Source organism: Argiope bruennichi, chromosome 2, assembly GCF_947563725.1.
Source record: "Argiope bruennichi chromosome 2, qqArgBrue1.1, whole genome shotgun sequence".
Classification (NCBI taxonomy): Eukaryota; Metazoa; Arthropoda; class Arachnida; order Araneae; family Araneidae; genus Argiope; species Argiope bruennichi.
The window spans coordinates 66,312,195-66,335,954 of NC_079152.1; the positions used below are offsets into that span (position 1 = coordinate 66,312,195).

Genomic DNA, 23,760 nt, shown 5'->3' on the forward strand with positions numbered 1-23,760 from the left:
TTTCTGTATTCGTAATACAAAACTATAGAAACAATGCGGGTATTAAAATAAATTTAAATTTAAATATAAAAAACAGGAACTGATTTTTATATTCACTTTATTGGATCATTATAGTTCAAGTAAATATATTTAGAATACTCCAAATAGATAAATTTTGGGAAACTCTTACAACTGATTCTATCGAGCTTAATCATTTTTGGCAGATTTCCACATTTTTTTAAAATAACATATCATTTGCTTTTTAAAACCTACTTCTGCTTTTCTTTTCCACATATTTAGCTTTAGCTCGGTTTGTTCTTCAAGCATCATAATCTTTCAGAAAAGCGTTTACCAGCAATCGTAGATATTTTCTTCTAAGTTAATTTTCTTTATTGTTTATCTTATGAATAATGTGACTGTTGGTTATGGTTTCATCATCTTTTTAAACAAAGAAACAAGATGCAGCAAAAATTTACCGAAATGATCACTCGTATCTCTGAAATGCAAATTCGCAGAGTTCTATTAAAGTCTATAATTCCTAACTCTGACTGAAAGCTCATGGTAAGGAGCTTCAAATATTACCAAAGTCATGCTTTCACAATGCCTTGTAATAAAAAGATATAAATCTGAATTTTTATGAGATATATTTAATGCATACATGTGCGCTATGTTAATCTATTATTTTAAGTATGTGACTAATTCTTTGCTATTAAGTATCCACAAATCAAATCATTTAACTTCAATTATTTGCCAAAAATAAACAACCAATAATTGAAGTTGACTCTTATAGTAAATTTTGCTAACACTTGTAGGTGAATGGATACAAACTTTGTCGTAATTTGTATCTAATTTTTTGTTGAAATTTGACTCAAACTATTGATTAAATGTTTATTCATAACTTTTTTATTGAATTATTTATTATATTAAATTAGAAATTTAATATAATCAATAATTTGAAACAGTTTTCAATGTCAATTTAAATTTACTCTTTTTCTGTATCTAATGCCTTTCTATAATTAAAAAAATAACAATAAATTATTTTTAACTGCTCTAAAACTAGTTTTGAACTAACTCTAAATGTTTTGCTATAAATATCACATCTATAAATAAGGTCGAAAGCCAATTGAACCACAAAAAATATAACTTTCAACAGCTGCAATTGTAACTATATGAAAACTATCACACCTATGATCTCAAAAGAAATTCGGAGTAGTATTTTTTATAACATCAAAAGCTTTGCCGTACTTTTAAAATTTATAAGAAATCACACACACACGGAAAGTGTGCCGTACCGTTTAAAATCTGCGGATGATACGTAAATATTTATAACAAGATTAGAACAACATTATTACATTTAATGAAGATGAGAAACATGAAATGAGAGGATATGATACTAGCAAATATTATAATTAAATTGCATTTAACATTCCCAGGCGTGAATAACACAGATCCTTAATACCCTTCTATCAAACCCACTGTACTTCTCCCTTTAGCACAAAAGGCTCCGGAATTTTGCAACGATATCTTCCAGATATAATTCGATATTCAGAATATCGAAATAATGCTGTAGAGATATCGCTCACTATCTTGCATTAGAGGGACTTAATAATACGCTTGGGGACTCTTAAGACCATTTCTGTAATTATGAATATAACAACTTAAGGGAATAAGATATTCAATATCATATCAGCTATGGGCGTTTTAAATGGTTCATATTATAAGCATTGGTCTATAGACTAGCCTATTGACCGAAACATATCAGTCACATCACTGTGAAATATCCACCTTTTGTGTATCCGTTTTCGTCGAGATTCATGATTTCTAAATATTATAACATAAAATTAATTTAATGATCAAAGTATTTTTTTTAAATTTCAAAATTTTGGGAGGCAAGTAATTTATACTATATTTGAAGCCTTACCGTATTCTGTATATTATCTTAAATATTTTGTTATGTTACGTATTTTACTTATAACTGAAAAGAGCAGCAGTATTTAAAAATAAAAGTATTTTGAAAAATTTTCGCCATTGCTTCTTTCTGAAATTAAATATTAAATATAAAAATAGCAGTTGTTAAATTTTAATAAAAGCATATATTAAATCCCGATGAAAATTTTTTTTAAAGTCAAATCTTCATACCTTGATCTTTAATCAAGAAGAAAATGTCATAATAAACTATTAATATCAATGATAAAAATAATTTGAATTTTATTTCAACAAGGAAATATACTGTTGCAAAATCAAACAATCCTTAAATATTGTTAGAAATTGGGGAAAAAAATACAAAAGCACATCGGTATTATAGGAAAGATTTTTTTTAATTTTAAGATGATATAAAACTAATTTTGTATAGTAATCCTTATACTAGTTATTGCATGAAAAAACTTAAATATCCCTTAATTCTGAATTAATTAAGATCTAATAAAAAACTTTAAAAGGAAACCTCTCAGAGATACACATTTCGGTCTTCTAAAGGATATTGAATTCAGTTTGATAGAGTGCAGTGAAAAGTAAGGCGTGTAAAGCGTTAGCACATGCATAAACGCCAAACTCATACATACCTTCTATTTTATTATTAATACAGATTAATGTACCATTTACTAATGTAAGTCTTATTCAAAAATACAATCTCCTTTTATAAAAAGACATTTGAGACCTTAATGAAAGGATTTTTTTTTAAATTTTGATGGTTTAATCTATCTCTATTTGAATGACATAATGCACCCCATTCATTACTTGTTTATGATCAAGTAAAACAAATTACGAAATGTGTGATGCGTGACAAGGAGGTACCGTTTGTCATCTATCTGTATATTTTTTACAGCATACATCGATAATATTACTGTTTCTCCTACGACAGGAGCTCTGGATTACAAAATTAAGTTTGCATAACAGACCTTGACATGCATCAGATAAATCCATGTCAAAAATCATATAGATAAAATAAGATAATAACTAATTATGTTGAAACGTATATCTGAAGTTAATATTTTTTCTTTAATGCGCCATTATCAAATCTTATAACAAAATATTTATCATCAGTATATTTCTATTTCACTTAGAACCAGCATGTGTTGAAGATAGATTGACCTTTTTTGCTCATTATAACGAGATAATCCAAATTATTTCCAAGATAACTGGACCATAATTTTTAAAAAAAATTTGTCACAAAATACCATGGATAAGTGCTCTCAAATTTTACTTATGATTCATTGCGTCGTTTCCCAATCAATATCTGTAATTTAATTCTATCTTTTTTCCTGTTTTCTAAAGATCTAAGAATTTATTTTGACATTAGACTTCGTAAGAGATAGTGTTCGATTTGATCACTCACAGTAACACAATTTTAAAATAATACTTTTATGTATGGAAGTTTATTCTGTAAGTATTCCAAAAACTTAATATGACTTTGTAAATTGATAGAGTCAATACAAAGAGAGATAAGCAGATTGAAGGTTTCGCTTTAGGTATTAAAGTTCAGATATATTCTTGCCAATGACAAACAAAATGCACGATATTAAAATATTTATTTGACTTTTTCCACTGGCAAACTGGAGGAAATAACGCTTAATTTAAATTTTTCCACATTTTCAAATTTGAAAAAAAAATGTATAAATTTATAGATTTATCAATTGAGGTAAAAGGCTTTAAATGCTAAAATCGTTCAGATTGCTTTTTAAGAATGCATTATTTTGACCTTGCAATTCTATTAACATTGAGTTAAAGTAATGTTCCAATATACAAGAATAATTATTTCTTTATTTAAAAAAAATAAATAAGATTGTTTCTTTCTTAAATATTTTTATTTGTTACACATCTAAAATGAATATTGTCCAGAAGAAATTTCTGCAGATGTCTTTTACATTCCAAGGCGAAAGATGCATGTAGCATATGAGTAGAAACGATTGATAAATCCAACCTAAATGCTAAATTCTTTTAGTTATAATTTTATATTATTTAATTAATTTAATTATTAAGTTGAAATTTATTAATATATTTAAGTAATCGATTCAAAATTTAAGAATTTAAAGAATTCTATTATTATTTGTTGCAAAATTTTTAAAAATTTGAAACGTTGATTAAAATTATGAGTTATCAAATGCTGGATTTATAAACAGTCAGCAAGAAATCATGGAATATTATAAATATATTATCTTACCAAAACATATTTATTAATTTAACATAAAAATATTCTCAATTTAGAGTTGTTTTGAAAAATTTCATTAAGATGACGGTGCAGCCTGTAACTTTGTCATAAAAGTCCCTGAACAAATAAATTATGCATTTTAACAGCTTTGAAATTACTTGTTTCTTTAAAATAAAAGACTTCAGACAGTTATTGCAATATCATGCTCTTTTTCTATTGTAAAAATCTATGCTTAGAACAGTAGCTCAATTTAATTAAAATTTTACTTAAGCATAAAAAAATAACCCAAGTTAATTAAATCAAGGCTTATTGTATAATGTTACGTTTAAAGAAAATATTTTATCCTTAACTTTTATAAAATAAGCAAGAATGTAATAGAAATTAGACTGCTTTAATTAAAACTTTTATCTTTTTTTTACTAATAAATAAATACCATTACAAAGAAAAAAATTGTAAAAGCAATACAAATAATTTTCTGTATAAAGAAATAACTCTTTAGAGAATAATGAGCTATTTTAAACTTATCTTCTACTGAAATGGATTTTATTCTACTGGAGATGGTATTTTTATTCTTTTTCCTGTTATAATTAGTTTATATAATTTATGGTCTTAAATTATCTTAATTTATCCTTCGAATGCAATATCCAATAATTAGTAATTTTTAAGATATATTCGTGGTGAATTTTAGTAACCATGATTATTCTTTCACATATAATAACAGAAATAGGTTATAGAAAATAAACTTCCGCAATTTTGAGATCTCTGCAAAACATATAAAGTGTGACTGAAAAGCTGGCGAATGTTCTTCAGATAAACAAAAGCATTGGTTAAGGGAGAAATAATTGTTTAAAACGTAACCCTGGGCAGAAATAAATAACATTAAGAATGCAATAATGGCAATAACAATGAACTGGATGTTTTTTTTTTTCGCCTTTTCCTCATTATTGGTATATCTTCAGTCACATATTATAAAGGAGCAGTCAAATATGACAAATTCTGATTAATGCTCGCTTCCTAACACATAAAAAAATATTTTTCGGATATCACACATATTTTAGATCACAGTGACAGCTTATCTGAATACACTATAATATAGGTCATAGTGTCACCACATTTTGAAAACAGGAAATTCAAATCAAGCGTTTAAGATTTTTTTTAAAAAAATATGAGATATATAACACCAATAAGATCTCTTATTTACTTATATCGGTTTACCACAACCCTTCAAAGTGTTCTACAAGAAGTGGATGGTATAAATCTGGAAATATATTATGAATCTGCTGACTAATGGTTTATATTTTTATTTTACAATGTGGTAAGTTATTCTAACAACCTAATGCAATAAAAAAATATCCTGAAGTTCTTGCGAGTTAAATTAAAAGAGCATTGACTTGAAAACATTGATTGATCAGATGAGATTTAGTTAAGCCTTTTTATAACACATGTTCAATGTTACTAGATTATGATTCCATTCCATTATAGAGAATCATGCCTTGAAATCGATAACTATGATGCAATTCTGTGATCAAAAAAGTTAACAGCATATACCATTTTCTATCGAAGGAAAAAGTTTCAATGTGTTTCATGTGTGGATTACTTTTTCTTGAAAGTAAATTTCAATATCAAACATTATTTACTTGAGGATAAAGTGACTCTGCCATTTCAAATTTAAATACTGATGGTTGTGATAGTTTAGTTTAGTTATATCTATGTTCCATTTTGAAGCAGTCCAAAGGTTATTTTAATACGGAATTCGCCATTTTGTGTCTTGGTGACATGAGGAGAATGACGCTTTACTGAACGACTCGAATATCTGAAATCATTTTATGGTAGTGCAATCTGGTTTTCAAGACTGAAACTGATTTTGATACCATAAAATTCCAATTATCCGTAATACACAATAATATTAACTTAACAAAATTAAAATTTAAACGTTTTATAAACTGAAGCTGAAAATTTCGTCATAACAATCTCAAATACACAAAGATTCTGATTAATGATGAATTCTGAGTGTTCACAAGCACTTTTTATTCAAAGATGTTATTTTTAGCAAGGATTTCATTTTGATAACTTATTTGTTATAAAAACACCAAAAACAAACAGTGATAATAAATCTTGATGTATTAATTAAAAACATGTAATAATGATCATGTTTTATTATTTAATAATTTATTTGCCTTCCTGCAGGTGCTAATCCATGCGAAAGTCTTCAGTGCGGGCCCAACCAAGAATGTGACATCGACCGTTATGGAATTGCGACCTGTCAATGCCCTCCGACCTGTGAGCCGGTCATGCGACCCGTCTGTGGCTCAGATGGCCACACTTACCACAACGACTGCGACCTCAACCGACAGTCATGCCTTATGAAAAGAGAGGTCACTTTGGCCTACAGAGGAGAATGTGGTGAGCCTTTTCCACTTGTTACTCGAGACGGAACGCTTTATTGATCCATTCTGAATGTGTGACCTAGTTTGCGGGAAATGATGCAGTTTAAAAATGAATTTCGGAAGCTAAACGTCGGCAAGTATGCCAGAAAAGTCTTCGCTAAGAGACAGGGGAAAAGGAAATATTTTTTTTCCTAAATATTAAATAAGTTATGATGAAAAATTGATCTCCAAAGATTTCAATCCAAAATGAATAAATACTGAATATGAAAAAGTCGGGTTTTTTTCTTTCTGAAAATTGAAGTTTTAAATTCTTTAGTATATCTTTAAAAATTATCAATGAATAATTAAAATATATGCTTTAAATTACTTACAATACACAAGGCTATATAATCCATGTAGTTAGAAGAAGCATATTTCAAATTGACAGATCACAATTTATTTACTGAGAATACTGGATGATTGTTTCATCTCAAATTTTTCAGTATGATAGGTTGTTTATAACAATGCTTAGAAAGTCGGAATATGTTGATGGTGTCATTTTGAGACGGAATCACTTGCTTCCAAAACCAAGTAAAAGAAAGGAATTAAAATTCAGCTTAATTTTTATAGAAAAGATGTTTTCCTAAACTTTTTTATTTTGTGGGCAAATTAAATTAAAGATTTTCATATCACCATTATTCAAAATTAAGGGAAACAAATTTTTTTAATTGAAAGAATTCGATGTCCTTTTTGACAGGGTTTCAAAGAAGTATGTTTTTATGTCAGAAGCACCTAATCTGAACAAAAACGCAAATTTCTTGATGAGTTTTGAAAAATCTAACTTATATGAAAAATTTTGCTTGTAATCATAAAATGGATATTCGCTTAAATAAACATTCTTCATTATTTTCATCAGTAACTAAAGAAATTATAGAAAACTATTTTATATTGTTTTATAATATATATATATATATATATATATATATATATATATATATATATATATAATTGTTTTCATATACAATTCAGAATTGAATTATACACTGATATATAAAATCTTGAACATATATGGTGTTATCAAATAATAATAAAGAAATATAATTCCAGAAACTCCACACAATATGATAATAAGTATTTGCTATTGCTTCAAATTTTCGTCTTTGAATTGTATTTTTTTTAATATCAAACATAAAACCTTTGCCATATACGTCTACTCCAACCCATCACTAAGATAAGCAGATTGATCTGATTTACTGGAACCGCCGCGACAGCAATGGAAACACTGGTGATAACTAAGGCTGAGTCCTAAGGACCATCACCGGCCACGGTACAACCCTTCCCGTGGGAAGCACATCAAAATCATCAGTAGGAGGTAGTCAGCCTTCATTATTCCTGTACATACCTGATTGGCGAGAATCAACCATAATTCTGGAAAATTATCATCCTTAAACCTGAGGTGTCTCACTGTGGAAGAACACAAATGCATAAATCGAAGGAAAGCTTTTCTTTTCAAGCACGCACTCTATAATTATCTCCTCAGAGATAATTTCTTCAATATATCTTTAAGGAAATCCAAGCAATTAGTATTTTAGTCAAAGCAATAAGCCTCTTTACTTTACTGTCAATATAACCTCTTTTCTATTTCCAAATCGAATCTTTGTAAAATTAGTTTCTTTAGAATATATGTGAAGACAAATGATTTGGCTTTTGATTCTCGGCAATAACTCAAGCAGACATTGAATCGATTTGAAAATCTTTTTACAAACTAAAATAGTTGGTTGAGTCTTTTTTTAAACAAATTAATAGGCCAATAAAAAAAAACCTACAAATAACATCTGAAACTCAAGCCCTGAATGTTCTTTTTGATTAATAGTCATGGCATATTTCTCATGATAAAATAATAAATAGCGAGAAAACATTAAAAATAAAATTACATTTTATTATAACCTTTATATTTGTAATGCGAAGAGGAGAAACATAATATCAGTTTATTTATAAATAAACCCAAGGGATTAATGTTCTTTCATTTGTTGAAAACTCCTATTTATCAGCAGATGACAGAAACAGTAATTCGAAAATATGAATAATGCCATAGAATGGCTATTAAATAAATTGAATTGAAATAAATTGAATAAATTGAAATAAATGAGTCTGAAATCGTTTTCAAATAACAGCCTGGAGAGTAATAATAAGAGTTTTCTAACGCAAAAATTATTAGAAATAAAACAATATTATTTGAATGTACGATTTGGTGGATACAATAACCAACTCTCTATCATATGTCATTAACCATTCTTGAGATTAAAATAAATTTATCTTTTTAATTTTAAACTACGTGAGCTAGGGTAAGCTAGGTTGATACAGGAAATAAAAAAACAACAACATTTGTCGTAGATATTCAACAGTTTTCTAAGGAATTACGGTTTTTGAAGTCGAAAGTGTCAACTCTACTTGATATTTCTGGAATTCCTGAACTAAATTCTTACTTTCCAGCAATAATAACATAAATGCTGTCTTAGTATTTCAACATTTCATCCTTTATTTTTTGAAAATCCTATATTATCGTTACGCTTGCAGCAGTACAAACACAATTAAATCCACTTATACAAAATAATGTTAAAGTTACTCTTTTATTTTATTCTGTTAAACTATTAGTTTCTTTCATTCAGTTTTAAAAACAAAACGGATAATTGTATAAGATTCAACTACTTATGGGCGTAGTGCTTAGTAATAATAATGAGAAAAATTCTTTTAACAAATCAAAATTTTAATGTGTTTCCAAGTGTTTCCATGTGTTTCCAAAATATATCCTTTTTTATTAAGAGAAAGACTCTAAATATTATATTAGTAGATAGTTTGCTTAAAAGGACACATTTAATTTAAAAGGAAACGAAAATACAATAATAGCCAAACATCAACCTGTATTCTACATCACGCCATAATCAACAAAGCCTTTGTTCAACCAATTGTCACCAAATCAACTATCAGTGGTCAAATTCAATTATCAAAATAGCAATTTTCATCTTTATTTAACTTCAATTAAATGTAAATTTTAGAAAAAATATTACAATTTACTAAAAAAATCCATTAATACATTCTTTCTGAAAAACATTACTAGGAATTAAAACTTCGTCTGTATTAATAGATGGGCTCTAAATTTTATGTTAGTCGGTAGTTTTCTCACAAGGGCAAGTTTAATTTAAAAGGAAACAAATTGAAAATACAATAATATACAAAATCAACCTGTCTTCTACATCACATCATAATCAACCAAACCTTTGTTCGTCGCCAATTACAACAATCAATTGTCATAGTTATTTATATAAATTGGAATTTTTATCTTTATTAAACTTGAATAAAAGTTAAATTACATTAAAAGAATATTATAATTTACTAAGCAATGATTTAATACATTCTTTCGGAAAAAAACGTTATTAGGAACCTAATCTCTTATTCGAGTCAAACCACTATATAGAAAAAGGGAAACGATTTTTCTTTGAAAATAAAGTGAGGTAAATATAGCTGGCAGTATATCATACCAAGAAAGAAATACCCATTTCCCATCTTATCCCACACCCTTTCCTATTTCACTAAACACTCTAAATATTTGGAATCATTTCGAGTTATTTGGAATACTCCTATTTCAAATGGAAGAAAAAAAATTGCTTTTTCTGTTACGTCGAGCCCAAAAGATATGTCTGAGGACTCTTCTCAGGAATTTGAGTTTCTTCCTGAATCGTACAGGCAGCGAGTCGTTTTCCCAAAGGCAACCGAGTCTCCGCAATATGCTAAGAGCAGCCATAAATCACAAAAACACGGACACAAAGGTTACACTGGTTTCCTAATATTTTCAACTTTTCCCGGTTGATTCTTTCTTCCTGCTCCAAGTCCCTCTTGTGCAAGAGTTGCCTCGAATTCTTTGAGTTTTATATCTCTTGCCCATTGGGAGAAAATACAATTGGGACGAAGGGAAAAATAAAATCTTAGCTGTAGGATCGTTTTCCTATGCTTCGGAACTTCTTTCCAATGTTAGGGAAGTTTTGCAACGTTCGACTTCTATTTGGGAAAGAAAATGTTGTGTCCTTAAAAACGTTTTATGCTACACTTTTTTTATAAATAATTCTAGAGGTCTCATTTATCATTTTATGGAGAATGGCTTAGACGTGCTCGTTTGCAAATTTCGATAAAAATTGCATAAATTGAATAGTTTTACTTTTTATTTTATTTTATTTATTTATTTTTTGCAAGTAAAATAAGGGATAAATTTATTATTAAATATAAATAATAGTACAGAGATTAAATTTTAAAAAAATGATTGAAAGTAGTTGTTATATGCTTTGTTCTAAAAGTGAGCAAGTTTTTTCCGATTGAGCAAGTTAACTCCGATTGAAAGAAAAGGCTTCGTGTATTACTCATTCAATTAAGGTCGAATTCTACATTTTTTTTTACATACTCAGTTAAATGAACGTGCAAGAACAAAATGAGACCTTTTTAATGTGCAATACTTTTTCTAAAGTTGAAATATTTAAATATGCTCTAGAAACAGATTTGCATTTAAAAATAGACTTAAAACTATTAAACTAATCGCAAACAAAATAATATGCTAATTTTTTTCTTCTTTTCTCCTCCTCTCTATTTTAAAGTGACTTAAAATTCTGCATTAGTAAATTTAATGAAATGCATTAATATGCATAATTCAGTATATGAATATCATTTAGTGCTTAGAAATCTCAAAACGAGTAATAGGTTTGTTACAATTTCAAAAAATTAATCTCAAAATGTTTGATATTTTACATTTTTTATAATAATCTTTATCTAATAAGAATGTGAATACGATTCATATTGCACAATGGCTAGTCAAACTAGACACAGGAAAGAAAATTGATTAAATAAGTATAAGAAATTATAGCAAAATCTAAAATAACTGCGGAATAAAATATGTTTTTCTGTCCAGAATTAAATTATTCCTTAAATTTATTTTGAATAAATATTTGTGAATAGCAAAAGCAATTAAGATAATAATGCGATTAAATTATTTGTAAAAAAATAACAGTATATAGCAGTATTCATTTATTTATTACTTCACAACTTTTCATAATATTTAGTATATTCTTTTAATTGTGAAAAAACTGGTAATAACATTTTTTCTTCTAGTCCCATTACAAATCAAATGGACAAATTACAAAATGAATGCATTGAAGCAAACATTTAAAGAATTTTTCTTTTAGGCCTTTTAATATATTTAAATTCCTGTTCAATTTCCAATTAAATCTTCATTAACTTACGATTAACAAATATTCTTCGTTCCAGGGGAAAACAATTAAACAATTAAAGCTGATCGATGAAGTTCGCTTGCATAATATATTTAAAAATAAATATTTTGTAATTTATTATTAGAAAACATATATATATTCATGCGTAGGATAAATTATGCATATGGGTACAAATTTCCTTTGTAGCAGATTTAATCTCATTTAAAACACGTTTAATAGTGAAAAATGTTTTAAATTTTTTGACGCAGAAATTTTTAAACTTGTTTTTATTTTTTAAAAAAAGAAATGCTACATAAATTTAAATAAAATATAATTAAATGATATAAAATTTAAAAAATTACTAAGTGCATTTAAAGATTTTTGCGTGCTAAATTTTATATATTCAGTGAAGAGTGGTATTAATCATATATTTTTTATATGATATCCTAAATTGTCATTTAAGCAAAACCTAATAAAAAAAAACTAAATTTTTAGAAAACCTAATACAAAATATAAATCATTCCTCTCACAGTTACTTGATCTTGATTAATTTTCAAAACAGATAATATTTAGATAAACAGATGATAACAGATAAACATTAAAATAACTTTGAGAAAAATCGATTTTATTTCATAAAATTTTAAGAAAATTTCAGCTTTTTATAAAGATTTTTTTTTAACAATTTTACAAAAAATTATAGATATACAATATATTTATAGTTTAAACTATTAAATATTCGCTTTAATACATAGTTCAAATCTCCATTTCTAAAAAAATAACACATAATGCATAAGAAATTCTGAGAAGTTTAAATCTTTATTTTAATTAATTTAATATCTTAACCTTCTTCCCAACTGTAACTATTAAAAAAATTCAGATTGAGACAGGAACATCTAAATAAGTAGTTATTAAGAATATCAAAGTTTTTTTGTTTTTTTTTGCTATAATCACACGAATTCTAAGATCTTATCATATTCAAAAGTTTGATATATAAGCCCCTTCCTAAAACAAATTACAAGATCAAAATTAAATTTTTAATAAGACTCTTTGAAAAGTAAAAACAAATTTTAAAAGGTTATTGTTTTCTACTTCCATTTTCTAAACTTCAAAAAACTATTTTACACTTCGGATTGTTTATAGAAAAAACATAGTTCAAGAACAATAAAATGGTAGTGTGTACATGAAAAACACCCGATAGAATCTTTTTAATAAATATAAAATAATATACTTTTAATAATTTTTATCATAAAAAATTAAAAAGCTTGTAATTTAAAATAAAACCATGTATTAAAATAAAACTTCAAGCATTAGATTATTTTGAACAATGCTTTATTATTACATTTGTATATTTTAGTCACACTTATGATGATTAAAACACTCAAAATATGAAGAAAAAATGTAGCGACATACTTAATTATGGCAGCAAATATATTATCTTTGGAGGATTCTCCTAAAAAAATCCTTCAAAGATTCCACAAAATGATTACAGTGGATTAGTTTTATGCTATTCAGAAAGAAAGTTTCTCTTTAATTTTTTTTCTAAGATGTAATTAAAGTTTTATGCCTTGAGACATTCTTTAATTACTTTTACCAGAATTAACAACATTTAGAAAAATTTCACTAATTACATAACAGTAATATGAAGCGGTATTTCATTCTAAAAAAACTTGTTAAAATATTTTTTTGAAAAGTCATAAAAGAAAGATAAGGAATTAAGTAGTTATAAGAAATTGAAAGGGAAAAAGATTTGCCGTAAGATATGTAGCAGCTTATTCTTATTGCTTTATAACTTATTACAGGAATTTTGCTTTGAAAAAAACATATTGAATTCAGCATAAAAAGTGCAATTAACTGAATAGAATGATTCTTTTTCACATAAATTATTGTACTGTTTAAAAAATATAAAAATTCCCCCCAAAAAATAATTGTAATTTAGAGGGTCCATGTTCATTAAATAAAAACGAAACTTCATATATAAGTTTAAAATCTTAACAGTAAAATTATATGCATCACTGGATTTACTATATCTAATTGTCTTTTAAATATTTAGATAAATAAGAACAATAAATCATCTTTCAAAGAATAAAAATAGTTTAATTCCAATTAAAAGTGGAAATGTGGATAAATGCAAGCAAAAATTAAGTAAAAATTTGTAAAATTTTCTTAGCATTCTACATATCTGAGAAAAGAAACTGTCTATAAGGGGAATTGATGTTTTAGACAAATCTTTCATGTTCTAAACGTATATTCAAAACAAAACCAGCAACGTAAGATAGCTAATTATTAATTCAACGAAGGGTACAAATTGCTATGGTTTGGTGCTAAAATCTTTCAAAAATTTCAAAAGTTTCAGACTGCTGATGCATTTCCACAAGAATCGTCTTGAATCTATACATTCATTATAACTTCGCATTATGCAAAAAAACCCATTTAAAATGTCAATATGTAAAATCAAAGTAGTTAAATAGAAAAATCTTTTGGCTTATAAGAAATGACACATAATCTTTTTCCATAACTAAAATATACTTTTATCAAATAATATTGCTTCTTCGTGCGAGTAAAATTTCTTTCTGCAACCAAATTTTATAGATTTCAGGTGTATTTATTGGTTAGTTTGCTCTTGACTTGATGATTCTATCACTTTTTATATTTCATGTTTTAAAAATATATACATCTAAGAGAACGAAAAATGTTGTTTAGCTGTCATAATTCATAGTATTACCAAAATGCGTACCGTAATTTCTCAGTGTATAAAAGAAGATTTTGGTTTCACGTATTTACAAAAAGAAAAAATCACATTAAAAATGTTCCATAGTAAATTTTTGCTTGATTGAAATTCATAGAAACTTTGTTGAAACATAGTTCGATTTTTATTCACAAAAAAAATATTCATAATGAAATATAAAAGTCTAAAACTGATTTCCATCAAAATTTCCTCTTGGTTGTTACATATTTATCACAACAATTCTGCGATAGTGGGAAACATTGTTGGACCTGCAAATGGTCCGCCAAATTCTGTACGATTTCTTTTCCAGGTCTGAAATTTAAAGGCTTTCAGAGGACATTTAAAGCTTCGGAGAAACTCAGATGTTCAACGAAGCAATGGAGTGACAGTACAGAACTGTCTTCCATTAAGAATGCAGTGCAGAACTGTCTTCCATTAAGAATACAGTGCAGAACTGTCTATAAAAGTTCTTCATATTGTTACAAACCTGTAATGGTGCTTCTCAGCACGGCTAGTATAATCACTGGAAAGGCCGTTTTACGATCAGCTCTTTCGGATGCTTATCTTGTACCCCGTCAGTGATCTCAAAGCTTGGCGACCATTTGACGACTTGGCGAAGAATTTGGCGACAAAATAGATATTACTTGAAAGTTCGAGATTTACATCCAAGATACGCCTGATTGGTCCCAAACCTTCTCGATTCGCCTCCCGGAAGCTATAAAAGGCCAGCAGTTGGAGTCGTGAAACGAGTAGTCGAGGGGATAACGAAGCAACGATATAATAGTCCAGTGTTGTGTGGAGCTCAAGCGAGTGCTGAACTGAACTGAGCTGTGTAATGAATCCTGGTGTTTATTGTAGATGCAGCATCGTATCGTGTGTGGAGTAGCCAGTCATGTAGTAGTGAGTCGGCAGCTGGATACAGCTAAAGCGAGGAGACAGTGAAGAATTGCATACGTTTGGAGAGGCCGTAGAGTGGAGCTACGTGAAATCCTTCCTTCTGCTAAATTCTGTCTGGCCGTTATGTGTGCTGTAGTCGATTACTACTTGTGGGCTGTAGTGTTCTGTCCTGTGTTCGTCTCGGCTGTATATATTTGTTGTCTTTGTGTTAGAGTCTTCGTGTTTAAAAAACGTCGTCATTGTTTTTTACTGAGGCCTGCTTATTGTTTTCACACCATACACCCACTACAAACGAGCCTGATGACTTTACGTACTTAGTTAGTAGTGGAATTGAAGAATAAATCAGGAGCAATATTTATCCATTAAACTTTGCATTAAATTTGAAGAATGGGAGAATGCGTCATCATTTCTGAACTGTCCGTTATCTCAAAATGTAGGGTCACAAAAGCGAGGCAAAATATTTTGATTGTTTTCTTTAGTGATAACTGTGCAGGTATACTCAGAAAAAAATACGCCACTAAACAAGAATGTGAGCATGATTGTAATTTCTTCAAACAATCTTGCACCTTTTCCTTTTGATTAATTTATTTGTGACTATTGCATCAAAGTTCACTGACAGCAGTCACATTGTTTACTAAATTGGGACTCCTAATCTGAGACGGTAATGGTTTTGCATGATCTTTAGAAGGTTGGGCACGATCTTTGCTGAAATTTTTCTACAGTCCAAAACCTTACTCAAAATGGAATAAAAGGATTCGATTCTCATATTTGCATTCTGGATCTTCAGATACTTTACTTTATCAAAGACAATGTTAAGGCTGAATACTGAGAGTGAAGGATGTACCAAAATGTGTTTCAACCTCCACTGTTATGTGATCATCTCAGAAATAGATATATCATTCATTTCTGAGCTTATTACCTATAGCGTTTTCTCCAAAGATCTATTTCTTGGACACCTTCATCTTGAAAATCGGCAAACTTAGTAGAAAATTTAGCTTAATATCATTATAGAAGATTTTCAATCAATTCTTTTCAAAAAGAGTAAACTCATATGATGCTTATTTACTCTCCCTAAGACTTCAGCCCTCTGCTGAAAACTAAAAGTTACGCCAAACATTGAAAACTTCAAACATTAGCTTTAAGGCCTTCACCAAATGATAACCTTATAAAGTCATTTGTTTACGAGAACAAATTGTAGCAGGATATTTTTTTTTGAACAAATAACATATATTTTCCCAAAAATTAGACGATTAAATACATTCTTTTCAGAAGAAAAAATATTTCAGTTTTTACAATAGCGTAGTGAAAAGAAATTAAAATAATGATATTTAAACACCTATATGTGGAAAAGATTTTATTTCAAAATCTGCTTACAATACAAAAACAGGTAAATCAAACTAAGCCAAACTCTACATATTCAATATAATATGAAATGATAGGTAAATGAACAAACAGCACAGCATACTATATAGGAACCGTATTACTGAAACTTAATGAATGTACCGATAATATATTGAACAGATTGGGAGAACGCAATCGTATTTATGCTAGTAAGATCCAAGATCATGGATATAGAGAGTGTTCGCATTTAACGAAGAATTAAAATCATTTTTGACTTCAAATCAATAATTAAAATAATTTATGAATGCATTTTTAAGTCTTGCAACCAATTAAATGAAACAGCTAAATTTCAAAGATTGCGAAGAATTAAATAATGTATTTAATTTAGCTGAGGTTTTATAAGAAATAAATTGATTGAAGATAATTTCTTCATACCATAAATTTAATTGTATTTTTTCAACCCATATTACTTTTCAACCAATATTGTTCCAAGAATTTCATTCCGAGAGTACCCAAATTGTGCACGAACTCTGCAATCCCAAACAGTGATTGCAATTTAATAAAAGGATTGCGATATGAAATGTAGAAGCCTTATAAATTACAGTATATAATCATGAAATCAAAACATAAATTAGTGGAAAAGATTGAAAAACATAAAGATTTTTATGCCATTTTAAATGTATTATTTCAAAACTATTTGCTTTTAAGACTAAATCTTAGGCCTAGTGCAGGGGTATACTTCAACTCGGAGGGTGCATTAGCTGCAGAATTCAACTAAATGGGCGAAATAATTAAGTATTCATCTTCTCTCTGAACCTTAACTAATGAGATATGGAAATGGAAATCTTAAGCCCTTCAAAGGAACTAGACATATTTTGAAGCTTGTTCCAATGTATTCTAAGCAGAAATTCTAATATACACAGTTTTTTACAATTTTACCATCACAGCACTGATTTTTTAGTTATGATATTATGAAAATCCAGCTCTTGATGTTGATTTTCTCATTTTAAGATTGTAGAAAAAGGCGTTTAAATTGATTTTAATTATAACTAAACCCAAATTTATTAATTAATTTGGAGCATTAATTCCTTAAAATAAAGAAATAATATTTTTAATATTTTTGCTTTTAAAAAAAGGTGAGCCCAGATTGTGAAATTCAGTTAAGAATGAGATATGGTGTATTAATAGCATAATTTTAGGATTCTCTCTCATTAAAATATTAAAATGCGATTGACACCAAATTCTGAGATATAGTCTTCAAACTTGTGTTAAAAAGTTACTTGTGCTAAGATTGTGTTATAGCTTTTAAGCTAAAAAAGTGTGGCCGGTGATGTCCCTTAGGATTCAACCACAGTTCCCGCTGTCTTAATGTTGTGGCGGTCTGATCATTCAAGTTTTTCCGTGTGCTTTCCGGCTGGGCGGAATAGCCAATTTGTGATTTGTGGTATCAAGATTTACAGAATGTTAATGCATTATAATGTTAAAAGAAATATATTGTTTTGAGCCATTGCAACGCCAAAAAAAATGTATCAAAAAATGTTTTTCAAGTTTATGTGTTATTTTCTTTTACTCGGAAGGTTAGTTTTCAATGTCTGACACTAAGTATATCTAGTTAGATGGTGTTTGATACATTCTTTTACCCGATAATTATAGATTCGTAATAAACTACATCCACTGAATGAAAAGTTAAAGATCAAAATAAACATGGTAATTTCTCTTAATTTTAATACGAAGATAAATATAAAACGTGTAACATCTCGAAAGGATTCGAGAAAGTCTTAAAGTGTTTTCGTTGATTCCAACACTGAAGCATAAATATAAAAACTTATTTTATCAACGATATAAAATTATTTATAAATCATGTTTTTATTTTCCATTTTATAATACAAAAAAAATATTCAGATTGTCTTTTTGTTTCGAATCTTCATTCTTAACCTTAAATCCCTAATCAAAGACTGCAGTAATTGAAGCAGGTCATTGTATCCAGATGAATAAATAAAGGTCACAATTAAGAACGGCAAATTTACTCCAGCACAATAAATGGTACATCCACTCTAATTTACATTTATTCAACCATGTAGTTTGTTATTATCATTTACCAAATGTCCACTTTTTTGTTATCCTTTTGCTTTCTTTTAGAGCGTCTGATGAACTTTTAAGAGGCTTCAAATAATTCGGTCGATCGAAAAAGTTATCTTTAACTTATGTATATTGTCTCGAAAGAAAAGAGAAATAAGAATCCTCAAGGAGATTAAGGATTTCTCTTATTTCCCCTGGTCTCTTACAATTACTTTTTTTCCCATGATGCGGGATGTGAATTCTCTTGTAAACGAGTTTATTTTGAAATTATCTAAGTGTATTTTTTTTCAGTGTGTGCCCATCAAAGAATGGCTTTCAGTGATCAAATTTTATATCTTTTAGTGCGTGTAATTTAATCGGATGGAAATTGATTTCTTTTGAATTTATAAGTAAATTAAATGTATTTCCTGATTTTTATTAGAACTTCTACTATTGGCATTTCTTTAATAATATCTCTTGCGATGATAGAAACATAGTTATAGATAAAGAAAAAAATGGTTAATAAAGATCCTTTATGGAATTCTGAATTCCATAAGCGATCTTCAGAAATCTATACCGATAAATAAAAAATATATATAAAGTAAATTCGAACCTCCAGTCAGAATCATTGCAATATTATAAAGTAACATTTAAAACTTATATGTCTGTCCTGTCTTAAACAAATTGTATTGTATCAGATAGGGCATAATTTTCTTAACGACTTTGATACCATATAATTAATCCTTTACACTTGGATGTCTCATTTTGAACATTCAATACGATGCATTATTTTAATTGTTTTATTTATTTTTTTAACTTTAATTGTTAAAAATAACTATAGAGTGGTATGTAGATGTAGATTAATTTTTCATGGAATTTAAATTTAAAGTAATAATATATACTTATTTTTCCGGAACCATAAAAAAAGTCCTTTTATTAGGCGAATAATTATTAATTCAATTACTTTTCTTATTGAAAAGGGTTAACAATTAGGTGGGTTAAAGGGTTAACAGTTAAAATGTTCCGGGATAAAAGAGAAAATTAAAATTCCATTTTGAAGTTAATACCTAAAGAACGAATTACTTAAACAGTTTTTATCATTACTTAAACAGTATTAAAGAGGTATGCAACATTTTTGTATCATACTATTTACAGAGCGTTAAATGCAGAGCATTAAATTCACAAAACGTTAAAGCATTATAATGTTAAGCGAAATCTATTGTTATCTGCCATTAAAACGCAATGTAGCAAAATATGTTTTTTCAAGACTATGTGCTGTTATTTTCGTTTACTTTGAAGGTTGGCTATGATTGTGTAACACTAAGAACTTCTTATTTAGAAAGTAGCCATTTGCAGAATTAAAAAAATGGGATGTTAATCTTTGAATTTTCAACTCTATCCTTTAATTTCCGAAATACATCTTTGGTACCTGACAACGATGCTTTTTTTCCCATTAATTGGATTTGTATCAGAACAATTCAATGACATTTGTATCAAGTTCATCGGAAATAAAATTAGCAGTGTGTTATTGAAACTTTATATAAAGTTTTAACCAACCCATTCTTGAACATCGCGCACATAAAATTCCTAAAAGTTAAGAGTCTGACAATCAGAATATCTTTTTGTTTGTCTTCCTATTCTTATTAAATACAGCTTTTTTTATCTTTCCAAGGGGGCTACGTCATAAATGTGAATAAGTATTTACTATTCAACAGAAAAAGACTGTTGAATATATTCCAATTCCCATATTTTAGGAAGATTAGGGCATAGAAAACCCCTGTAAAGGTTTATTAGAGGTGCTGTCTGAAATTTTGAAATGCATGCATGTTTAGCTAAAGTAGGTTTTTTTTCTGGTCAGGAGGTTGGTTTAATTTAGTTTTGAGGTTTTCTTTTTCAAAAGTGCGCAATTTTCCGAAGCGGCGTTTATCCGATATAATAGCATGTTCGGCATTTTGTGCTAATAGGGCCTGTAGATGGATGACAGTCCATCTACAGGCCCTATTAGCACAAAATGCCTTGAAACATGGTTTCGATATTCTGAATTCTGGCCAATATCATAAAAATATCTAGCAAGATCTTGAAGATGTAATACAATATCTTGTGATAATAGTTCGTTAATCACAACATTGAGAAGACATTGGTCGGAGTTTTTCATTTGCCATTTACAAGCAACCGAGATTCATCTATAAATTTTACATGGGGGATATTGTTTCTTTTCGGTACTAAAGACTAACTAACTATAAGTCTAACACTAAACGGATGATATTCGTTTCGAAATTTTGGTTCTGAATGACGATCTAAAATTGAGTTAGTGCATATGTTTGTGTTCTTTTTCGCCTATAAATACTGTTAAGCGAATACTTTTGTAAATAGGCAATTTATATTTAGTATGAATATATTGATGAAAATAAGACATATAAAGTCAGAAGGAAAATTAAATATCCTTTTGTAATTGATTCGAGGGAATTTTCTGTTTTGAAGAGTTTGCAGCATTTTGGAGACCATTTAGCACAATTTAGATTGGTTTAATAGGTCTTGATACCTTGTAAAACATAAATGGCATTTCGTGATCAAAATTTTTAAATTAGCGCGATGATAATAGGTAAACATATGAGTATAAAGTTACCACTTCATTTCCTATTTTTTTAAAACAATGTGAAAATAAAAGAATTATAATTTTATGAAGAACAAATTTGAAATTGATTGAGTTGATAATTTAGTCGAATTTTAACCCTCTGACCGTAATTTTTAAAAATCACTATTTAGATGCGAAGTTTGCAAATAAGTTCAAATATTTTTCAAACAAAGCGAACTGTTATTCTATGCTACTCGATAATAGTATATGACATATTTTTATAGCCAATGGATTCTAAAACTCTCCTCGCTTTTGCGCATGCGTTTGGATGAGTTTAATTCGACAAAATAGGGGTGAGAGAAAAGATGAAAGGAGGAGATGTTTACATTGAAGAATAAAATAAATTCCGTAAGTGCGCGCCTCCTTTCGCGTTTCACCCATTAGTGAACTAGAATCGTCGAAAAGTGGTCGTCTCAGGATACTGAAACAAACATTAAAAAAAATCTGCAATCATAAAAATAAACATACTAAATCAAGAAAAACGTAAAATGCAAAAGAAAATAGACTGGACTGTTAACCCGCTGAAATCGCGGAATAAGCAGTTGGAGGGTTAATGATGAAGCAGTTTTCTTGCATTAAAACTTACTTATTAATAACTTAAATTTAAATGCATTTCTTCTAATTTCATTTAAAAATTTGCTTTTCAGGAGAGAGGGGTCCCTGTCACAAACACGTTTGTCATTTCGGATCGATTTGTGTCGTCAAAAGTGGCTATGCTGTATGCGAATGTCCAGCCTGTTCAGAGGAGTTTGAACCTGTTTGCGGAACAGATGGAATATCATACACGAATGTTTGCAAACTGAAACAAGAAGGATGTGACCAGAAAATTGATATTGATATTGCATACACTGGATTCTGCAGTAAGTGCTTATATTATTCAAATATATGCGTTGTGTTGTGACTTATGGCATTTTACAAGCCCACTGACAGTTATGTGTCAGCAATTTAAGTCGAGTGAGCGTCTCTTGTTTATTCAATAGCGCCAACTAGGACCAAGAATACGACTTAGCTAATTCATGCGTCACATTCGCTTGCACAACCCTTTTTTACAGAAGGGGACATTCACACAACTCACAGATAGAACACATTAGAAAAACAACCATGTCCGAACCGGGATCCCTTGATTACGGGGAAAACGAGCTACTAATATGCCAGGAGGTCAGCATTCAAACATATAGTTGCGCAGAGTGTTTAGTAAAATATAAAATTGTTGCTCATAAATCTGTGTTGAAATAGCATAGATTTATGAGCAAAAATTTATTTTTTTATTTATTACGAAAATATTATTATATGCATCCTTCTTTTTTTTTATCTGCGTCTACAAATACAAAGAACATTCATCCCTCTTTTCCAGCATTATACATTAAAATTTTTACCATTGTTGTTTTTTTCACATTTATTTCTTCTGGTTCCACAAAATTTATCGGGAAAATTAATTTATAGTATTAATAGACTAAAATCAAGCAATAAAGATTTCAGCAAATTCTAGAATGAAGCTTTTACTTTATCAATATTCGAAAATTATTGCAATTTTTTTACACATAAGTAAAATAATACTTTTTTAAAAAAAATTTGGTCACAATATTTAGGAAATTAGTTTTTCAGTCATATTTTTAAATTTAAATCACAAAGAATTGAATCTAACCATTTTTCTAATGAGGCTTCTAAATTTCTTGACGAACAATGGCAAAAAAGTCATTTCTGATCTTTTAATGATAGCATTTAGTAAGAGATTTCATAGAATGTTAGGTTATTCATATTATCATATGAAGAGAAATTGCATTTCAAACATAAAATTAACGGTTTGTAGATTCTGAAATATAGTTTATAAAACATGTTTATTTATACTGAAATATACTTATCACAATGGAAACATAATATAATTTTTTGAGATGATATTTTAATATTGCTGTTGTAGAAAATGTTGAAAATAATTTGGTTTGTTTGTTTTGATAGATATTATTATTTCATCCAACATCATAATTTAAAATTATCAAACAGCTGCAAAAATTATCTGACTAACTGCATTTACCAAATTATCTGTCCACAAATATTTAGAGTGCAGTAGAACATTTTTTAAATGCCAATTTAGATTATGTTGCTTTTTCGTAAGATATATCATATTTTATATTTAAGGATAAAAAATTATAAAGGAGGTATAATACATTTACATAGAAATATGTATAAATTAAGGCACTCAGTAAAAATGCGAATTTTAGAAAATAGATAAAATTAAAAGTGTAACAATTAAGAAGGGAATTTAGTACTTCGAAGTGAATACTGAACAATTTGAATATTAGTCTAATTATTCTGAAATCGAAATGTATTCTAAAAAATATATGAAAGATATTCAGAAATAT

At 28.3% G+C, this 23,760-nt stretch overlaps 1 protein-coding gene across 2 annotated transcripts in view; it reads left to right on the top strand.

Moving 5' to 3' along the window:
- The window catches only part of LOC129961816 (agrin-like), a 675,765-nt gene that overhangs the window by 450,586 nt on the left and 201,419 nt on the right, over window positions 1-23,760 (top strand). For both annotated transcript variants that reach the window (XM_056075396.1, XM_056075397.1), the window contains 2 exons: window positions 6,314-6,529; window positions 22,048-22,260. In XM_056075396.1, the coding sequence (XP_055931371.1) occupies window positions 6,314-6,529; window positions 22,048-22,260 (429 nt within the window). The remainder of the gene's footprint in view (window positions 1-6,313; window positions 6,530-22,047; window positions 22,261-23,760) is intronic.